This window comes from Ammospiza nelsoni, chromosome 27, assembly GCF_027579445.1.
Source record: "Ammospiza nelsoni isolate bAmmNel1 chromosome 27, bAmmNel1.pri, whole genome shotgun sequence".
Lineage (NCBI taxonomy): Eukaryota > Metazoa > Chordata > Aves > Passeriformes > Passerellidae > Ammospiza > Ammospiza nelsoni.
Genome location: NC_080659.1, coordinates 3,259,211 through 3,273,897, shown reverse-complemented (window position 1 = coordinate 3,273,897; position 14,687 = coordinate 3,259,211). Strand labels below are relative to the sequence as shown.

General features: G+C 56.3%; 1 protein-coding gene across 4 annotated transcripts; it reads left to right on the top strand.

Annotated features, from left to right (window-relative positions):
• Positions 1–3,260: 3,260 nt before the first annotated feature.
• On the top strand, positions 3,261–13,953 carry ARRDC2 (arrestin domain containing 2). Of its 4 annotated transcripts, none has more exons than XM_059489846.1 (8): positions 3,261–3,641; positions 10,729–10,795; positions 10,887–11,034; positions 11,374–11,476; positions 11,710–11,966; positions 12,058–12,217; positions 12,443–12,594; positions 12,680–13,953. In XM_059489846.1, exons 1-8 carry the CDS (start codon positions 3,386–3,388, stop codon positions 12,731–12,733), a joined length of 1,197 nt encoding a protein of 398 aa, XP_059345829.1. In that variant the 5' UTR covers positions 3,261–3,385; the 3' UTR covers positions 12,734–13,953. The 4 variants fall into 4 exon arrangements, with proteins under 4 accessions (XP_059345829.1, XP_059345828.1, XP_059345826.1 ...); XM_059489845.1 differs by having other exon boundaries at positions 12,058–12,238; XM_059489843.1 differs by lacking the exon at positions 3,261–3,641 and adding an exon at positions 8,983–9,842 and having other exon boundaries at positions 12,058–12,238.
• Positions 13,954–14,687: the final 734 nt, after the last annotated feature.

The window sequence follows — 14,687 nt, the reverse complement described above, 5'->3', positions numbered from 1 at the left end:
CCTGCTGTTTGTCCAGCAGTTCACAGAGAGGTCCCTTCATGCCATGTTTCTGTGTTTGAGCCATTTGATTTGCTAAATGTGGAACAGATCACAGCTGAATTGGTCTTTTCCTTGGCCCTCAACTTCTGGAGCAGCTCCATACTACCATATGGAGTGATGTTCCCAGAACTGCCATGTGAATTCCTTCATTTGCCTCCTCACCCTGAGAGTTGTTTTCTGTTTGGGTGAACAAAGTGCTGACAGCAGAACTGGCCTTTTCCTGTCACCAGGGAAATGCACACAGGTATCTGTGACTGCAGAGCTTTCCTGGTGCAGCCTCCTCATTTACTGCCTCCAATTTAAGTTTTATTTTGATTCCATCTGTCAGCAGATCAAAGTTCTGTCAGAACCACGTCAGCCATGCTGCAAAGGGACTTCCCAAAGATGTGCCACAGCAGGCCCAGCCTTAACAGGCTTGGATTAACTACAGGAGAAGTGAGTTTATACCCAGCAAAGCTCCAGCCTCCCCTTAATTCCCCTTGGAGTGTGCTCCTGAGCTCCTTGATATGGACCAGTGAGCACCAAGCCCTGTCTGCTCCAGCCTCAGGTGGGAGCAGAGTCGTAGATGAGAAATATTTTGAAGGCAGAGAAAGGACAGGCAAGCAAATCCCTAAGGCAGGGAATGTTGGAGGGACGTAGAAGGGGATTAAAGTCCCTCACAGAGGGTCAGAGGAGGAAAATTGTCATGGCTAGAGGTGTCCAGACAGGGAAAACACCTCAGAGAAAGCTGAGAATGTGCCAGGTACCAGAGACAGAGGATGCTGCAGCTGCCCGGGTGGGGTGACCCTATAGGTGACAACACTCAGATCCTGGGGCTACCAGGCTCAGTGGTGCCACCTGCCCCTTTGTCAGCCCCATGTCAGTGAGCTGAGAGCTGGTTTGTCTCCTCAGGTGAAATGCTCTGCCCAGGAGGGCACAGAACCTCTGTGGGGCTGAGCAGAGAGGAGAGTTCACACCCAAACCCACAAACCCACTGAAATCCAACAGGCAAACTCCCAGGGAAGCTGTGTCCCCATGGGGACCCTGGAAGGACCCTGTGTCCCCGTGGGGACCCTGGAAGGGCCCTGTCCCCACAGGAAGGTGATGTCCTCCCTCCTCCAGCGCGTGCTGACGCACTCTGAGCTGCCCACACGGCGTGGGCTCTCAGAGCTATCCCTGAGCTCTGCTCTTGGCCCAGCTCTGTGTTGTCACAGGGAACATCTATTTCTCAGCTTGAATGAGGACACAAGGAGGTGTTGTGACAGCAAGAATAAACACGAGGAGATTAGCCCAAAGGCGTGGGTGCCACATCCCTCAGCATGGCAGGAGGCACCGAGAGCCTCTGGGCAGGCCCTGGGGTGGAACAGAGCAAGTGGGGAGATCAAACAGAGCCAGAGGCACCACAGAGCCAGAGGCACCACCAGGGCTGCCTGGGGGATGGGATATTCCCTTATTTTCTGTTTGGATTTTGGTGTCAAGGCCTGCAGCCAAAGGTCAGTGAACAGTAGGACAGCGGGGCTGTGATGAGCAGGCTGTTTTCCCAGAGGTGAGCCCTGTGTTTTTGTTGAGCTGCTCACTCACATGGATTTCCTGAGTGCTGAGCTTGCACTAACTCTGTTTGGGATCGAGGTGTGTTTCAGAGGGATCAGTGGGGGCTGGCCAGCCCTGTCCCTTGGGGTTTGAGTAAGCAGGGTGGCTCAGCTGAACTTAAGAAGCTCTTCTCAGCCTTTCCATGCACATGGCTTTGATTCCTCAGGACCTCTGAGCACAGGGTGGGGAAAATTTCACAACTGCTTCACTCTGTGTGTGAGCAGTGCCTGGGCCCACGAGCCTCGTGCTTTCCTGGATGGATTTGACTCTTTATTTTTCAGGAATGAGACAATCCCTGCTCCACACGTGCTTCAAAGGAGCCGTGCACTCACATCTTCCAAGTGCACACGGGCACTCCCATCTGTCCCTAAACACCTCCTAACACCTCAGTTGCAACACTTGGTGGAGTAACAGGGACTTGCATCTGCTCCAGCTCTGCCCCATTACTTTGATGTGACCCTGAGGTGGCACTGCCACCTGCGCTGCTGCAGGAACAGGCACGGGGAGAAATGCTGGAATCACCCTTGGAGGCACCAGCTGGCTGGCAGAGCTGTTGCTGGGAGTCCCTGTGATTATTCACATTCTTTTGCACGTGGATTTTAGTGCAACTTCTAGACACAGAAAGCAGAGCTGGTTTTTGGAGCTTTCTAAACTCCTCTCCAATTCCAGCAGTGCCCCAGGAATGCCTGAAGCAGGAAGGCCACTCACTGCTCACTGTGTGAGATCTGCCAGCACATGATGATTATCATGTATCTCCATCTCCCAGCCAGAAACCCCAAACTTATACTGATAATCCTAAAGTTGATAAATCTGACCTTATATTGATAATTCTAAAATTGATAAACCTGACCTTCAAGAGCTAGAAATCCTAGGCTCATTAACTATGGATACCTGTTACTTCTTTCATTTCCTAGGAGAAAACATTTAAATGTTACTCCTTATCACCCACTTTATAGCAATATGACTTCTTGGTGTAATCAAACTAAGCTTCTTACATATGACAAACCTTGCAGATCGTTTTAGCAAACTTCCAATTTGATTTCCTAAAGGAATTTGGCTCATCTGTGGAGACAGAATCTGGCAAGGTATACCTTCAAAAATAGATGGTGGCCCAGCTCATCTGTGGAGACAGAACCTGGCAAGGTATACCCTCAAAAACAAATGGTGGCCTGGCTCATCTGTGGAGACAGAACCTGGCAAGGTATACCCTCAAAAACAAATGGTGGCCTGGCTCATCTGTGGGGACAGGGCCTGGCAAGGTATACCCTCAAAATTTTGATTTCCTAAAAGAATTTGGCTCATCTGTGGAGATGGGGCCTGGCAAGGTATACCCTCAAAAACAAATGGTGGCCCGGCTCATCTGTGGGGACAGGGCCTGGGAAGCTATACCCTCAAAAATTTGATTTCCTAAAGGAACTTGACTCATCTGTGGAGACAGGGCCTGGCAAGATATACCCTCAAAAACAGACAGTGGTGGCCCTTGTGCCACCCCTGGGACAACTTTGCTGGCTGTGCGTGTCACCCCTCCCAGCACGTCCCCGTGTCACATCGCCAGTGTCTGTGACTCAGAGATAAGATGGAGGCCCGTTTTTTTCTCCCTTTAAAAACACATCCCTCGTCACTACAGGACACGAGTCCAACGCTGCAGCACCGTTGCAAAACAAGGGCTCGGTCCAACCCCCGGGGAGGCCTGCAGTGATAAATTCAGGAACTTTGGTGCAGCTTTTTCTGTTCCTCCTTTCCCTGGGCAGCTCCTGGAGCAGTGAGGGCAGCAGGGATGCAGCTGCCGGGGCGGGTGCGGAGGCTGGAGGTGCAGCTGGAGCAGGGCAGGGCCCATGGCGGCGGGGAGCGGCTGCACGGGCGGGTGCAGCTGGAGCTGAGCGGGGCAATGCGGGTGCGGGCGCTGGAGGTGTGTGCCCGCGGGCTGGCCTCCGTGCACTGGCTGGAGAGCCACAGCATCGGCCTCAACATCGTCTACCGCGACTACACGGCCTGCCAGACCTTCCTGTACCGCCGGCGGCAGCTCATCCACGGTGAGGGCACGGGGCGGGGGCTGTGCCAGGGTGGGGAGTTGGGATGTCCTTGGGTGGGTCTGTGTGCCAAGGCATGGGACTGGGACCTCTTTGGGTGGTCTGTGTGCCAAGGGGGGGGATTGGGATCTCCTTGAGTGGGTCTGTGTGCCAGGGTGTGGAATTGGAACTCTCTTGGATGGGTCTGTGTGCCAGGGCATGGGGTTGGGACCCTCTTGGATGGGTCTTGGATGGGTCTGTGTGCCAGGGTATGGGTTTGGGATCTCCTTGGGTGGGTCTGTGTGCCAGGGTATGGGACTGGAATCTTCTTGGATGGGTCTGTGTGCCAGGGTATGGGACTGGAACCCTCTTGGATGGGTCTGTGTGCCAAGGTGTGGGATTGGAACCCATTTGGATGGGTCTGTGTGCCAAGGTGTGGGATTAGGACCCTCTTGGATGGGTCTGTGTGCCAGGGCATGGCGTTGGAACCCCCGTGGGTGGGTCTTGGATGGGTCTGTGTGCCAGGGTGTGGGGTTGGGACCCATTTGGATGGATCTGCGTGCCAGGGCATGGGGTTGGGATCTCCTTGGATGGGTCTGTGTGCCAGGGTGTGGAACTGGGACCCATTTGGACGGGTCTGTGTGCCCGGGCATGGGATTTGAACCCTCTTGGGTGGGTCCGTGTGCCAGGGTGTGGGGTTGGAACCCCCTTGGATGGGTCTTTGTGCCAGAACACAGGATTGGAACTCCCTTGAGTGAGTCTTGGGTGGGTCTGTGTGCCAGGGTGTGGGGTTAGGATCTCCTTGAAAGGGTCTGTGTGCCAAGGTGGGGGATTGGAATCCTCTTGGGTGTGTCTGTGTGCAGGGTGTGGGATTAGAACCCCCTTGGATGGGTCTGTGTGCCAGGGCACGGGATTGGAACCCCCTTGGGTGTGTCTGTGTTGGGTTGGGACCCCTCAGGCTGCAGGTGTCCCCTCAGAGGCTCCTCTGCCCTGTGGGTGTTGCTGACCCACACAGAGCTCCTTGCTCTTCTTCTCACCTTGGCCGAGGGTTGCTCTCTCTGCTGCTGGTTTCCAGGAGGCCGATGGCAAAGCCAGGGCTGGGGAACACCAGGGATTTGTGGCTTTTGTTGTGTTTGCACAGGGAAGAGCAAACACGAGTGTCTGTTCACAAGTGTGGAAAGAGCACTTAGTGCCTCAGCCAATGTTTGTTTTCGGGTCCCTGATGCCGGGGCCGCGTGCCCAGCTGGCACGTTGCTCAGATCTGCTGCAGGAGGACAAGCCACTGGCATGCCACAAGCCATTCTTTGTGTGCTTGGCATGAAATGATCCAGAGCTGAGGGATATGGGATGTCTCACTGTCCATCCACTCATTAACTCTGGCTTTTCTTAGGAACATGCACATCTTTTATCCTCCCCTCCAATAACAGGGTCACAGCCATCCCTCTGTTGCTCTTCCTCCCTCTTTCCCTGTTTCTTATGGAGATGGCTGTAGGATTTATGCTGAGGGCATTTCAATGTGTCAGTGGCCAAGTGCAACCCAGAATGGTGCCAGCCCAATCTGGCAAATGTAGATGTTACAGGAATAAACTGGAGGGATGGAAAGAGGACCTGAGTTGGCGTCCTGGAGGTTTTCCTGTCTCTGGACTGTACTAGGAAGGTAATTTTCTCTATTTCTGGACAACTGTGCCATGCCATCTGCTCCAAACACCTGCACTGCTCTGGAGTTTGTGTCATTTGGCAGCAGCTCTTCCATGCTGTGCCTGAGGATGTTCCCTTGGCAGCTGCACCTGTACAAAGTGTCCAAATCACAATTAATCCCTTCTCCAGCAGTAAATCTCCTGAGCACTTGGTCATGCAGTTCTTGGGCGGTGTCCCATTAGCTCTGAGGTGACAGGGTGAGTTTTATCCCCCATTATCCCTGCAGGGAATGTCTGTAGGGAAGCCACAAGCTGCTGCCAGCACGTTTGGATTTTGCTGCTGGGACTGGGTGCTCCAGGAGCCCCTGGAGCCATCTGGGGAAGGGCAAGGGCTGCGGGAATTGCAGGAACTGCACCTGTACAAAGTGTCCAAATCACAATTAATCCCTTCTCCAGCAGTGAAGCTCCTGAGCACTTGGTCATGCAATTCTTGTGTCCCATTAGCTCTGAGGTGACAGGGTGAGTTTTGTCCCCCATTATCCCTGCAGAGAATATCTGGAGGGAAGCCACAAGCTGCTGCCAGCACATTTGGATTCTGCTGCTGTGGCTGTGAGCTCCAGGAGCCCCTGGAGCCATCTGGGGAAGGGCAAGGGCTGCAGGAATTGCAGGAGCTGCTCACAGGCACCCTGCACACCTGCAGCTTGGAGCTGATGGCTCCTGGCCCTTCCTGACTGCACAGGGACTGCCTGGAGAGCAGAGAGCCTCACCAGAACTTGGGTTTTATTGTCTCCGTCTGCACACAGATTCCTGTTCTGCCTTGTGAGAGGGACACGTGCGATCACCGGGGTGTTTTATGGGAAGGAACAGCAGAGAGGGGCTGTCCTGCAGCCAAAATAACTTCCTTAGGATCCTGCTGTCCCCTGTTCTGTCCCCAACAGCAGCGTGAGGGCCTTCCCGATGTCAGCTGGTGAGAAACGTGCCACCATCCGCCAGCCAGGCCCTGTGACTGCTCCTTTCTTGTTGCTTCTCCACGAGATCAGCCGTGTGTGCGTGGTGTTTAAAAAGCGCAGGTTTTGTCATGGTAACGAGGCAGTGCAGAGGAGGGGAGCTGGGCACAGATAAGCGCCCTCCCTCCTGCTCTCCCCTCAGCTGAGTTTATCTGCAGTTTCCTGGCAGGGTGGTGAGTGCTGGCGCTGGGGTGCTGCGCTGAGAGACAAGAAAAAAAGTGTGCAAGGAGGATGTTCAGGCAGGGCCTTTAAACGTGTGTTGTGTAATCCTCTGAGAGAGGGAGCAGGGGGAGAGGAACACAGGGGGTTAATGGGCAAAGGCAGCACAAGGAGAGCCCTGGACTCTTCTGCATGAGATGATGGGAGGATAGGAAATAAAATAATTGTTGTGCAGTGATCTTTTCTCTCTGAGGATCCTGCAGCACTTCCCTGGTGTAGTTCCTGCGCTGGTGAGAGGCAAACATCCAGAAGCCATTTTATTTTCATATATTCATTTTATTTTCTGCCTGGCATCAGGGCTCTCCTTCCTTTGTGGGGTGGCCTCAAGCAGCACCTTAATCCTTGTCCATTCACAGCAATCCCAAATCTGGCAGGGATGGGGCTGGTTCCTCAGCCTGGTAGCACGTGTTTGTGCCAGGCTCTGCACTGTCCCATCTCACCTCCATCCTGGGCTGCTGCCTTACCATTTACCTGCTGCATTCCCTTCTCGTGTGACTCCGGGAGCCACCAGGTCGCAGCAGCGTGTCAGGGAAGGTGCAGCCCCCCATGAGCAGGGCAGGCTGTCAGCTCCTGTCCTGCTGGGAGCAGCTCCAGCCTGGCCAGACTCTAGATGGGGCTGAAGAGTTGGAGATGATGCCCTGAGTGCTGTGCCCGGCCTGGCTGGGCTTGCCTTGGGCACCTGAAAGGAAAACCCTTGGTTGTGCTCCCCACGTGGGGATGGCAGGAGAGAGGAGAGACCCTCTCTGGGTGTGGGGGCCCCAGAGGGTCAGTGAGGAGCTGCCCTCCCTCCCTACATGGCACAGCTGAGGGCATCGCGTGCCACGGGAGGGAGGTTTGGTGTGGTTTAGTTTGGTTGGGTTTAGTTTGGTTTGCAGGGATCCGCATCCCGTGGGCGAGGGCTGAGTCACAGCCCAGGGGTGTGTGCCGGGAGGAGGAGGAAGAGCAGGATGCCAAGCAAAGAGAGGGGCCCAGCCAAGGCTCCAGCCCCTCTCAAGAGCCTCCCCACCTCTCATGTCACTGCAGGGACACCAGGCTCTTTCCCAGAGCTGGTGTCACCAGTGAACTCGTGCTGTGACGTGCCTTCCTTCCTCCTTTCCCTCTCCCTCAGAGCTTTTGCTATGCTATGATTCATGTTTGCCCGTGGCAGCAAATGGCCGTGCACATAAAACAAACCACAGTCCCCTTCCCCTGGGGAGGGAGGCAAACAATTCCAGTTCAGCCTTGGAAACAGCTAAAAGAAATGCCAGGCTTCAGCCCAGTTCATTTTTTAAGAGGCTGTGATCAAATGAGTTCAGCACAGCAGCTCCTGCCTGGCATGGCTGGGAGCAACTCAAAAATCCCCAAAACTCAAGCAGCCAAATGCTGAGTAATGTTTTTAATGCCTGTTCTGTCTCATCCCTGGCCTGTGCTGGGGGTGCAGGGCTCTGGTGCTCCAAAAACATGACATTCATCCCCAAAGTGGAAGTTTCTAAGGCATAGATACCTTTCTCCTCCCTTTTTACAACATCTCAGGGTGCTGCTGATGGCGATGCCCCCCCTGGGAATCCCTAAAACTCAGGCAGCCAAATGCTGAGTAATGTTTTTAATGCCTGTTCTGTCTTATCCCCTGCCCATGCCAGGGGTGCAGGGCTCTGCTGCTCCACAAACACAACAGCCATCCCGAAAGTGGAAGTTTCTAAGGCTGCATTAACTCTTTTGGGGGCACAGATTGCTTTCTCCTCACTTTTACAACATCTCGAGGTAGTGTCCCCCCTGGGAATCACCAATTCCCACTTTCCACTGTTTTACCCCAGCTGAGCACCAGCACGGAGCTGCTCCTGCCCATGCAGGTGGAATTTCTCACTGAGTTTGAGACACCAATCCCAGCAGTATCTGGTGGAAAACTGGCGCTCGCCTGGTTAACAAGCGCAGGGATTGCTCACCCTGTCGTTGCACAAGCTGAACCCCAGCCAGTTCTTGATTTCTTAGAACTGAGTGATGTCCCAGGCATCCCCGCGTGTGTCAGGAGCCCAGATCCAGCTGGGGCCGGTTCCCAGCCCTGGGAATGGCTCCTGGGGAGGGAAGGATGTGGGTCAGGGTGGGGTGTGGCCCTCGGCTCTGGCCTGGGGGCACTGGAGGAGAGAGGAATCCCCCCTGACCACAGCCCACTGGGAATGGGGATTCTGGACAAAGATGGGATGGGATGTCAGGACTGGAGTTGCAAGGGGAGTTTGAGGGGCAACGATAGAAGCTGGTGAGGGAGCTTGAGGGGCAAGGATGGGAACTGGAAAGGAGTTTGGGGGGCAAGGAGGAAGGTGGAGGGGAAGTTTGGGGGGCAAGGAGGAAGGTGGAGGGGAAGTTTGGGGGGCAAGGATGGACATAGAGGAGGGCTTGGAGGTCAAGGATGGGGATTTTGAGGGGCGAGGATGAGGATTTTGAGAGGCAAGGACAGGGATTTTGAGGGACAAGGTTAGGAGGTGGAAAGGAGTTTGAAAGGCAAGGATAGGAGGTGGAGGGGGATTTTGAGGGTCAAGAATAGGAGCTGGAAGGGAGTTTTAGGGGACAAGAATAGGAGCTGGAAGTGAGTTTTGGGGGACAAGAATGCAGGCTGGAAGGGGATTTTGAGGGTCAATAGGAGCTGGAAGGGAGTTTTGGAGGGCAAGAATGGAGTTGGAGGGAAAATCTGGGAGGGGGCAAGGATGGAGCTGGAAGGGAAATTTGTGAAGCACGTACAGAAGCTAGAGAAGGATTTAGGGTTAAGGATGGGAGCTGCAGGCAACCTTGGTGGCAGCAGACAGGGAGTCTCCCCCGAGCACCAGCAGCGCTCAGCCCCTGCCCAGCCCCGGTCCCGCGGCAATGTCTCGGTGCGGCCCCGGGATAAGCCGAGGAGCCCGGCCGGGACCAGCCCCGGCCCCGCACGGTCCCACCCCGCCGGCGGAGCTCCAGGGGCCGATCCGCACATGCTCCCTGCCTTGTTTTGCTGAGCCCGGCCCGGCCCGTCCCGCCCCGCCGGGGCCGCCCCCGGCCGCGCCGGCCGCTTAAAGCCGGGCTCAGCCGAGCCGAGCCGGGTTCAGCCGCATCGCGCCGGTCTGGGCTGAGCAGCGCCATGATTTTCGATCGCCTCAAACGTTTCTCCATCGTGCTGGAGGGCGCCGAGCGGGACGGCCCGGCCGCCTTCAGCCCCGGGCAGGCCGTGTCGGGCCGCGTGGTGCTGGAGCTGGCGGCGGCCGCGCGGCTCGGGGCGCTGCGCCTCAGGGCCATGGGCGCTGCCCGCGTCCACTGGACCGAGTCCCGCAGCGCCGGCTCCAGCACAGCCTACACGCAGAGCTACAGCGACCAGGTGGAATTTCTGAGCCACCGGGACACGCTGATGGCACCGCCAGGTACGGCAGACCCTGACCCGGGGGAGAGCTCCGGGTGCGGAGCCCCTCAGGCGGGTGAGGGCAGCGGGCACCGCAGGGGCTGGGACAGCGCGGCTGTGGGGCAGCCTCGGCTGGTGAGGGCTCCAGACACCCCTGCCGGCACAAATCGGGGTGCATGGCACCCCAAAACTGCAGGGATCTGGGTGCAGGGGCAGCTTGGGCTGCTGAGGTTCCAGACGCCCCAGCTGGCTGAAATCAGGGTGCATGGCACCCCAAAAGTGCAGGGATCTGGGTTTCAGCTTGGCTGCTGAGTGCTTGACACACCAACAGGCTGAAATTTGGGTGCCTTAGGGACTGAGTGCTCTGTGGAGGTCCCTGCAGACCCTTCACCTTCTGGTGCACCCTGAAATCTTGAGGTGCACAGCTGGATGATGCTGCTGTGCAGGACACCTTGGCTGGGGACAATACTCCTTTTCTCTGAGCTGTTCATGGCAGGGAGGCAGCGTTGGAAAAGTGTGGAGCTTCAGGGACTTGTTTTGAGCAGCCTGGGGTGCAGACTCTTGAGGGGCATGGGGGCTTGGCTGGCCACTCTCTGTCCAGCTGGGCATCTTGGGCTCTCACTCCAAAGCTGTGGGGTGAGGTTGCTGAGGGTGAGGGTGAAGCAGAGCCCACCTGGGGAAGCTGCCCAGCTCTCCAAGGAGGTGCCCCTGGGCCGTGCCCGTCTGCAGACACAAGGAATGCAGACAGTACCCAGCTCTTGTGTCACAGCTGCTGCAGCTCAGCCCTGGCAGAAACTCTGCTGTGCCCTCGTGCTGCTCCTTGCTGGGTGCTGCACACCTCTGTGACCTGCCTGGGGAGGAGGTTCTGGAGGAGGGAGCTAATCCTCCTCGATCTGTTTTGCCCACAGACAATGGTGAGGCCACTGTACTGCAGGCAGGAAAGCACGAGTTCCCCTTCACCTTCCAGCTCCCTGAGTAAGTTGGCATTTTTGGGGGGAGAGGGCATCTTGAAAATGAGGGATTTTTGAGCAAAACCTTTCTAAAACTGTTTGTTGCTCATGCCCAGGACCCTGGCCACCTCCTTTGAGGGCAAGCACGGCAGTGTGCGCTACTGGGTGAAGGCCAAGCTGCACAGACCCTGGTCAACAGTGAAGAAAGCAAAGAAGGAGTTCACTGTGATTGAACCCATCGACATAAACACCCCTGCACTGCTGGTGAGCTCCCCCTGCTCCACCCCAGGGCTCTGACATCCAAAACTTACCCAAGGAAGCCCACAGGGAAGGTGTCTGCCACCCTTTCAGCACCACAATGCAGGCCTGGTTTGCAGAGGGAATATTTCCCCCTGTAACTTGTGCCCTCCAGCCTTACCTGGGCTGGGCAGAGGTCAGCTGTGCCTCTTTGGTTTTGGAAACTTTAATGCATTGCAACAGCTTCTTGCATCAGATACCTGAGAAGTTGCTGATGCTCCCCAGCAGGTTCTTGGTGCCAGGGAGGTGATTGCTGTGAGTTTCATCCTTAGTTACTAAATAGCCAAAATATTTCCCTTTCTCCAGGCTCCCCAGGCAGGTGCTAAGGAGAAACTTGCTCGTGCCTGGTACTGCAACCGTGGCCAAGTGTCTGTGACTGCCAAGATTGACCGAAAAGGCTACACCCCAGGTGAGACCAGGTGCTGGGGCCCTTGAGGAGGGGATTTGGGGCACCGTGAGCTGCCAGGAAATCAGTGAGCTTTAGTGTGTGCAGCATCCTTGGGATGCTCCTCCTGGATGAACCCACGTGCCTGCCCTGTCAGACAGCGTGGCCAACCCTCAGTTGGGGGTTGTGCATCAATTCTTGAGGCAGAACTGGGCTCTGCCTCCCCTCCTCCAACAAATGTGTGCCTGTTTTGGCAGGTGAGGTCATCCCCATCTTTGCTGAGATCGACAACTGCACCAGCCGGGCCGTGGTGCCCAAGGCCGCCATCATCCAGACCCAGATCTTCATCGCCCGGGGCACCAAGAAGCAGAAGAAGTCAGTGGTGACCAGCATCACTGGGGACCCCATTCCAGCCGGGAAGAGGGAGGTGTGGCACGGCCGGGCGCTGAAGATCCCGCCCGTGGGGCCGTCCATCCTCCAGTGCCGCATCATCCAGGTGGAATATTCCCTGAAGGTGAGGGAGCTCTGCAGGGATCCCCTTCTGCCCCTCCAGACTGGGAAAACACCACCAAGCTGAGCTTCCCTGCTCTTCCCTGTCTTGGCAGGTTTGTGTGGATATTCCTGGGACGTCCAAGCTGCTCCTTGAGCTGCCTCTGGTCATCGGGACCATCCCCCTCCATCCCTTTGGGAGCCGCACCTCCAGTGTCAGCAGCCAGTACAGCGTCAACCTGGACTGGCTCAGCACCATCCCAGAGCAGCTGGAGGGTGAGCATCTCCTTCTCCCTGGTCAGTGAGACACAAAGTTCTCAACTGGGCCAGTTTGGCCTTTTTTTAACCTAATTTTTTGGTTGTGGTGCTCGATCTCCTGGGTTTCTTCCTCAGGGAACTGAGAGGGTTTGGGGAGTAGTGGGTTTGAAGCCCTTTAATCTGCATGTCCCCTATTTATGGGAGAGTGTTTGCTATTCCCTGATGGCCCTCCTTTCTCTGCAGCCCCCCCTGAGTACTCAGCAGTGGTGTCCAGCCCCGAGGCCGAGCAGAGCCTGGCTCCCCCGTGCCGCAGCGAGCTCGGGGACATCCTGGAGGGTCCCTTCTTCGCCTACATCCAGGAATTCCGCTTCCGACCACCCCCGCTCTACTCAGAGGTGATTCATCCCTCTGGGCTGGGAGGCTGCTGCAGCCTGGCATGTGCCACTGCTCAGGGTTTTGACTGTGGCCTTGGCTCTGCAGGTGGATCCCAACCCGGTGTCAGACGGCATCCGCCCGCGCTGCATGACCTGCTGAGAGGGGCGCTCCGGCTGCGTGCGGCAGCGTGACGATCCCTGGGGATGGCAGCTTGCAGCCTCACAGCACTGGGGTCTGGGAACGGGCACGTGCCACCCCGACCCTGCTCACAGCTCTCGGCCACTCCTGTCGTCACTGTCCCCAGGCCCAGAGCCAGCGTGGGGCCGTGGCCCCGGCACGGGTAGGAGAACACGAGGAGCCGGGTGGGACACGCAGGGTTCAGAACTGCCCTGGGATTTTGGGGTTAGAACAGGGAATTCAAGCCCAGATTGCTCTCCCCTTGCCTGCAGTGCCGTGCTCTGAAAACTTCTGTCAGCTCCTGATGTGGAGAACGGGAGCTTGGAGGTGTTTCTCAGGATTACTGGAGGATGTTTGCTTGGATGGTGCTCAGGGCTGGGCCCTGGGGTGATGCAGGTGCTGCCCTTTGCCTGTGGCTCACCAGGACTGCAGGTCCCCAAGGCAGAGAAAGGTCCTTTTCTGGCTGAGTGAAATAGAGGGCTCAGCCACTACTCTGCCACAAGCCACTGGGTACCTGTGGGGTGAATGGTTTGAGCCACCTAACCAAACTCTGAAGGCCTCCAAGGGCTGATACAAGGACTTGGGGGATGAATTTAAGATCTGTAGCAGTGTTTTGGTGCTGTTTGCTAAGAACAGGAAAGCTGGTTTGTGAGTGTCAGCACCAAACCTGCACAGTGTGCTGGTGCCTTCCCCAAGATGGGGCTGAAACCAACCCTCAAACTGTGGTACCAGCACAGGGGGCTGGAGCTGTGCCTGGTGGCCAAGGAAGAGAGAGGGAAACCCAGTGTAAGGCTGGTGGCAGCCACAGGTGCTGATGGAAAGTGTGGAGTTGGGATAAATCCTTCAGGACTGGGAGTCCTTGAGGTGTCAGAGGCCCACAGCAGCAGCCTGTGCTCACTGGGTGGGAACCAGTGTGGGAAGGGTGAGCTGGGTGTTGTGGTCAGGAGCCAGGGGCTGCCCCTGCTCACTGCAGGAGGCCCTGAGCAGAGTTTGGGGGCTGAGGACCTTCGCATTCCCTCACTGAGACAATCCCTGGCCGTGCACAAACCAATGCCAGCGTGCCTTGGGCTCTGTGCTGGGGTTGCTCAGATGAGTCTTTTCTATCTGTGAACACTTTTGTAATGACCACTCTTTGTCTCTACTCTTTTTGTACGACTTTTTGGTGGGGAGTTTTTTGTCTGAAATAAATTCTTTAAACCAAACTGCTGCCTGGATCGTTTTCTGTTCTTCCTGTTGTCTGGAGCCATGCTGTGACTCTTGGGATTTGGAAGTCCAGCTCTACCCTGTGCCCAGTCCTGCACTGGGATTAACTGGGTCACTCAGCCAGCACTGCTCCCCACAGGTTTGGTCCCTTGAACCTCCAGCTCCTCCACATCTGGACAGTTTGGGCACTTTTCCTCTTACCTGGAACACAGAGCTGCGAGCAAACCTGTTGTATTTTTCCACACTTGCTTCCTGTTTATGTCCAGGCTCTGGGAGGACAGACACATTCTCCTCCTTCCTGGAATCCTGGCAGGGACCCAGCAGGTCCAGCTGGGAGCTGGGACGCTCCTGCATTGGCTCAGCCAGTCCCAAGGAGGGCTGGGATCAGCTCCATGCTGTGCTGCCTGGAAGGATCAGGGAGGCTTCACCTGATTGCTTGGGCTGAAATTTGGTTTTTTGCAGCATTTTTCTGCTCCACATCCCCACTGGGCACGGCAAATCTTGGTGCATGCAAGGCAGGGATTGAATCAGGGCTTTAGCTTTCTCTTCCATGGATTGTGCTGCTTAAAAATGCTGCCACTGGAATGTGATTTCCCCCCCCCCCCCCCCACTTTTATTTATTTTTTTTTATTTGCTGAGCTGCTCAGCCCCACAGCTGCATCAGAGCACGTGCTCCTGCCCTGGGCCAGAGGAGAGAGCTTGTCCCTGTGTTTGCCTGTGAGAACCTGGTGCT